The 7,049-nt window shown below is 36.2% G+C and overlaps 1 protein-coding gene across 1 annotated transcript in view; it reads right to left on the reverse strand.

Annotated features, from left to right (window-relative positions):
- Nucleotides 1-6,778, reverse strand: part of wnt3 (wingless-type MMTV integration site family, member 3) — a 33,987-nt gene extending 27,209 nt beyond the window's left edge. The window contains exon 1 of the mRNA XM_067368995.1: nt 6,699-6,778. Within this exon, the coding sequence (XP_067225096.1) occupies nt 6,699-6,778 (80 nt within the window). The remainder of the gene's footprint in view (nt 1-6,698) is intronic.
- Between the last annotated feature and the right edge of the window lie 271 nt (nt 6,779-7,049).

A 7,049-nucleotide genomic window follows, 5' to 3' on the forward strand; every position in this document is an offset into this window, starting at 1 on the left:
TGGCGCCGACAACACATTATTTTTAAAAGTAACTTTCCCCAACACTGTTTACTATTACATAGATTTATTAGTTTAGCCTTTGTTATTTAGGACTAGGTTGCTGAACATTTTTCCATTTTCACTTTGCTGCCAAAGTATAATTTTAAGAGGAATGATTTAGGATGCTTGCATTATTATTTTTGAGTTTAATAAAATGCACCACACTGTAAATACCCCTGAAATCCATCTTAAGCTCCTGTTATGAAACACAGTAGCTGGTTTCTAACTTGTCCAAGCTGGTCATTGGCTACTCAACCAGGCACCATGTTCCAAAATCCAGCTAGACTTCCTGAAGCTGGTTATATTTGCTTGTAGCTGGTTTGTTGTTATTGACCAGACTGAACCAGTTAGCACATCGTAAAATACAATTACCAGTTAACATTTTTTTTGTACTTGGTGCAGTGCTCCAAGTGATGTAAGGACAGTATGATAACTTCTGTTGTCATTTACTCTGCCCTAAACCTCAGTTCTGAGACTGCTGGCCTTGTGCTGCGGAAACTACTGTGACGTATGGCTTCGGGGCTCTGTCTCCGGGAGCTGCCGCCTGTCACTGTTCAACTAGTGGAGCTGTCAGGAAGCTAGAAAGCGCTAACAACTCTGACTCCACCGGCACTCCCTACGTAAGCAAGCTGACACTTTTGATTAAAGTTGTGATGTATTACACAACTCCCTAAAGTCCTACTGAGATGGACGTAGAAGTTTGGTTTTCACCAGAGCCAAGATGGTTTTTCCAATTCCATTCGGAAGCCTGACCAAGCATTAGCCAAATGTCAAAATGCGGTAGCTACAGACTGGGCAGATAGTATGTCTAATGCACTTTTATTGTGAAATTGATAATTAATATAATTTGAACCATATTTTCTTCTAAAACTGTACAGAATTATGAGAGAATTGCATTCTTGCTTAGTGAACAAATCATTTTTTCAATGCGATCTTTTTAGTGAATCTGCTGATCCAATTCAAACGGCTGGCATGAATGATTCATTCTTAAGAAATTCTCATTTTCTGTTCCATGGAAGAAAGTCATTTGGAACGACATGAGGGTGAGTAAATGATGACAGAATTTTCATTTTTTTGGGTGAACTATGCCTTTAAAGAAACCTCTCACCACTTTTTTTCTCTCTATTTAAAGTTTGTGTGTGTGTGATAGGATGACTCCAGAGATAACCTCAGGTGGTCTGGATGATCTAGAGAACACAGGTGTAGGCCGTACCCATTCATCATCGAACCCTGAATGAGGGTAACTGTGCGTTCTTCTTCCTAATCCAGATAATAAGGTTAATAATGCACCTCTGTGCATGGCTGTCAGTCATATTAAACTTCTCTCTGTGCCCTAACAAGCAAATTGCAAATTGTTGAAACTGCAACATGACAAAATATCAGGTAATCAAAAGTTAACTGTTTAGTGCTTAATATACAGTTATGTGGGGCAGAATTTGTGACCAATGAGATTTCACAATAGGCGCCCTGCCTATGATGAGACAAAAACTGTGATTTATCAGTGTTAGGTGTAACACATCACAAGTAATGCAAATGATGTAATCAGATTACTTTTTTACTACTTTTTTATCTCCCATAGAAAGCAACGTAATTACCATCATTCAAGGTAAAGTAGTACAAAGTACATACAAAAAAACATTGTTAAAATAGTCAACGTGAATACAGTGGTTCAATTCAATGTTATGAAGCGATGAGAATACTTTTTGTGTGCAAAAAAAAACATAAATAAATAAATAAATTAATAAAAAACAACGGCTTTATTCAACAAAATCTTCTCTCCCGTCTTAATGCTATGCTGTTTACGGCGGGGTCCATGTGTAGATGAGACAAAAACTGTGATTTAAATGGAATTTAGATGGCTTTTATCACTTGTTTCTGTCACTTTTCTACACTATAAAAAATGTTTTGAAGTTAAAGATTATTAGGGTACATTTTGCAAATTAATTAATTAATACTATTTCAGTTTATGTATTTCAAAATTTCACATTTTAGTCAATGTTTTTTTTGTTTTTTTGTTGTAATTATTATTTGTAAAAAATGTTTCAAAGTAGATCTTACACCTTTTTTCAATGTACCTAAAAAATGAACCTGCACTCCAAGAAAAAAGTGGGGTTCTATATAGAACCCTATGGTTCTTGACTCAATCTTAACCCATTCACAAGTAAATTTAAAATATTCTGGCTGAGCCCCCAGCTTGAGTGTTTCCATGGTGACGCGTCATTGCTTGTCACGTGACACACCGCAGCCACAATAGCGCTGGATAACAGATAATCTGCTTTTATTTTATTTTTCCTTTTTCATTCAAAATATAAACACATTTGTTAACTATAGCATGAAATATCTGATATTCCGATTGTCAAATATGTGCAAGTGGATGTGTTTAGCTGTTTAAACACCTTTATAACGATCGCGTTAGATGCGAGCGAAGGGCGCCGCCATGTTTGCGCAGCAGTCGCCTAACGTTACAGAGAATCGGATCTGTTGGATTTACAACACGCGAATTCATCCTCTTTTCCCGAAATACATGAAAGTAAGTGAGCCGGTGAACTAGGAAAAGAATAGAGTAAACTTTAAAGTTACTTACACAATGTGTATGTTACATGAATAAAACGTATCGTCTAACTATTACGGAAGTGATCGTTATTGCCACTTTTGTAGATATCAGTGTGTATTTTACAAACTGTATTTTTTGTTAGTACTTATGTGTATTTAAATGTTTGAAAACTAAAATAAAGATTATGCGGTTGAAAACACTGATGAAGTGATATAGAAAAAGCGCTGCTCGTGTCCGTCTCTGGTTAGCATCAGCAAAGCGCGCACGCACGCACATTTGAATTTGGCAGTTGATCACGTGAAGCACTGAACGTTCTAATCACACCGGTGTGATCGTACCAGGGTTCGTACCATAGGATCATACGTGTCAAATTAATGAACCGCCAAAAAGTTTCTATATAAGGAGAAATGTCTTAAATGATTGCATACTTTCATGTTTAACAGGTTATTTCATTTTTTCTAGTGATAACGTATGTTTACAAGCTGTTTAACTCATTAACATGTAATCAAAATAACAAATGAATCAAAACAAAATTAATTAGTTAAAACTAATTCCAAAAAATTATCCCATGATAGGAACCTCTTAAAGGTTTTATATAAGAAGCAACTGACACAAGCCTATATAGAACCTTTTCTTCAAAGAGTGTATGCGATTGCTATTATTGCAATTGTATTTGCAACTGATATTAAACCAATACATTTGAAAAGTAATACTCTTCTGACGGGGCTATCTGTTTCACCCTCCTTTTCCTAAGTGGCCCCCATTATCCCCGAACATCCTTGATCTTTTCACACTGAATTGCAGCTGGTGGATTTTCTTGCGGTATCATTAAAGCAGTGACACCGGCTGACATGCAGGGGGGAGTTTGGTATGAAGGGTGTATAATGACATTCCTCTCTCGCAGAGATGAGTCAAGTCCCATTGAAGCCAGCAGGAGACCAGAGCAGGTCAGAATGCTTACTGGCCTCCTGATGCTGTCTCCTTCATGCCTATTCTCTCAAAAAAGAGTTTTCCGAATTTTAATTATTTCAGAATTAGAGTTTTATGTTAAGTGTTTGTGTATGTTTCCGTCTGAAAGGGCTCTTTCTTTTTGAGAACTATGAAAGCCTATATGTCCTTAAATCCGCATAGGCTTTGTTGCAATAACAAAAAAAGCAGCTTGAATCCATATTATATGTATATAAAAAAGTTTAAAAAAGAGTTTTGCTCTGCTATTTTGCAACGTTATAAGCAGATCTATTTTTTTTTTTTTTTTTTTTTGTTGCAAAAAGTGGATTGTGCACAAAATGAAACAATTAATGTCAAATATTAATTTTACAGCAAATATTGATTTTTAATTTCATAATTCAAATGTAAATAATTTGAATACATTGTTTTAATGATTAACATCTCGAATAATATTAAATATGGTTTTGCACAGTTGACTTCCACTGTTTTGACAGGTACTTCAGATAATAAGAGCTACTGAAAAGTGTTTCCAGGTCAAGCCGTGACTTGATCATCTGAGGTCAGGCCTCTTCTGAGCTGTTGTGTTGTAACCGAGCTGAAGTTTTGATAGATAACAGATGAACGGCGGTGCAAACAGCCAGCTGGATCTGAACGGTTGGTGGCTTTGCGGTGCTGTTATGGGAAGAAGCCACAAATACCTTGTTTCTTTCTGTCTGGTATTTGGAGTGACTGCTGATTGTGTCTCAGCCTGCTCATCATCTGTAATGCATGTGAAATTGAACAAAGCTAGACAGGCTGATCGCTTTCAATAGCTCTCCCTGCTTAAGACTGAGCTTAATTAGTTCATCTTGAGAGGATAAAGTCAGATATTAGCGGCCTGGTAAGCTGTTGAAACAGATTAGGGAAGAAATTGGCCTGATTATTGCAACACTGTTCATCATAGATTTAAAGTCTATTCAGATGTGAAGGGATTAAACGGAAAGGATCTACCAGGATGGAATAAATTCTCACTATAAGACAAAAATACGTTTCCTTTAAAACATACCAAAATGACAACAACAACAAAACAATTATTACTATTTCTATTATATAAATTTTCTGTAATAGCCTTTAAAAGTGAAATAAAAAAATAATAAATTAAAATGTTTTTTTTATTTTTTATTATTTTAATCAGGTTGATTTACATTATTATACTAATAATGATTTTATTTATTATCATATTAATTATTATATTATTTGTTTTGACCAAAACTAACTAAAACTCAATTTGTTAGGAATAACTGTTATACAAATGTATGGCTGCATCATATAAAATAACATGAATGTGAGACCAAAACACAGATTTTGAATGTTAGACTATTTATTTTATCACAAAAAAATGGTTAAATGTGCATGTTAAATCACCAGCTTTGAAAGTATGCATACATTTTAGTATTTCACCTGCTACATATTTTCTATTAATCAATTTCTGTGTTTTTTGTTTTGTTTTGTTTGTTTGGAATGCAGGTTCACTGATGCCATTCAGACTCCTTCAGGTAGAAGACAAGAAGTGATGACACATCTACCCATCTATTTACCTGCAGCCATGTACGTTTTTGCATCACTTTCTTTCTCACGCTCTCATTTTCTCTCCCCTCCAATTTAAATTTACCTAAATCATCAAAGTGGTTATGCATTGTCAGTGGGTGAATATTACACCGTCGTCAGAAGAAACAGCTGCGGGTCAATGACTCGAGACTCCTTTGCTCTTTGTCAGTTTCGTCTGGTGGCACTAAATGCCAGTATATGAGTAAAAGCCACGCAAATAATAATGCTTCAGCCCCGTGGCCTTTATGTGTGTAAGCATATGAGTGCGACTGCATGTTTGGCAACCATCGCTCCATAAACGAAACCAGAAGATGCTGGTGGTTTGGAACGAGAGTGCAGCGGGGACCACATGCTAACTGGGACTACTAAAGCACATTAGTTCTGACAAGTATTGTATCATGAGCCAGGGGGGCTTTTGTCGTACGCCTACACAAATATTTTTGCAAAAAGACTCATGTTACAAGAGAACCCTGTGAGGTCAGTGGCATTTTGAGGATGGGGTAATTAGAGGAACTATGACATATCAGCACCATTCGGAGGTAAATATGATCCCTGCAGAATTTAGCAAAATCTACTGAACATAAGTACTTTAACAGTACTAGCATAATGTCAAATAAGAATAGCATTTGAACACATGGAAATACATATATATATATATTATGAATAGATTTAAATTAAAATTTGATACAATATTCAATATTTGAATATCTTTTAGAATAATCTAATTAAAGTAGTTATTATTTAATTTGTTCTTATATGACTGAATTCAACATATCAAGGAAAATGAATGAAGAATTTTGAATATAATAGGTAGAATTCACTTTAATCTCAATTTTTCATGCCATGATGATATAAAATGTTTTGATTTCAAATTAAAAAACAGAAAAGTAATCATATATCGTTTATTTCAGTATACTTCAGGCCCGTTTCGCTATACTTTTTATGGATTATGCTGGAAAATAAGCTTTTATTTGGAGAATTTCATTGAACAGGTTAATGGACAGTCATTGTATTTTAAATGACAAATATGATTATAATACACAACACAATGATTTTAGAGAAAATTAAATGTCTAAAGCAGCTTCTGGTTTATAGTGTAATGATACTTAGGGTTAAACCCCAATGAATTTATTGAGACCCAAGCCAAGGGACATCCACACTAATGCCCCAATTAACACTCCTAACACGGCTGGAGTGCTGAGGCTATTAGCGAAGACAACAATATCCCCATCCAGCAGCCTGCTGGCTGACACCTTAACCTAACCTTATCTCTGACAAACACGCTGCATCTATTTCACAACACTCCGAGCTTCAAAAACAGCCTATTTCGAACATTCAACATAAATGGAGCCGGGCGGAACACGGCAGTGAGGAAAAAGACAGGCTAGCATTTCCGTCCCTCCAGTGGCTGAGGTTAAGATTCTTTGGACTGAGCCGAGAAGCTTTTTTCCACGCAGTCAACTGAAAGTGTTCTGTATTTACTGCCCTCTGAAAAATGATCACTGACCAGCATTCTCCCCCAGTGCTACTGGAGAAAGTGATGCAGAAAGTGGGGATTGTTGCTACTCACCACCAGATGGGATAGCCTCCAAGCACCCGAGAGCTGGACAACCACATGCACATGAGATATCCAACCAGGTACAAATCCATGAGGTATGTCTTGTGTGGATGGAAATTGTCTATTGATCAGTACATAGAATTCCTAGAGAGGGGTGGAAAATTAAGTCCCAGCAGGCAAGTCTTAAGGAAAAGATGGATGCTTGAGAGAATAATTAGAAATTTTTGGGGGTTTAAATGAAGGCAAAAAAAATAAATAAATCTCCAGGGTTTGCTGCTTCTTTGAGTTGGGTGAGGAAAGTGTGTGTCTCCCAGTAGTAGTTAGGAGAGTAAGTGTCTCTTTCACACACTCGTACACACGCTC

This window comes from Chanodichthys erythropterus, chromosome 19 (assembly GCF_024489055.1).
Source record: "Chanodichthys erythropterus isolate Z2021 chromosome 19, ASM2448905v1, whole genome shotgun sequence".
Lineage (NCBI taxonomy): Eukaryota > Metazoa > Chordata > Actinopteri > Cypriniformes > Xenocyprididae > Chanodichthys > Chanodichthys erythropterus.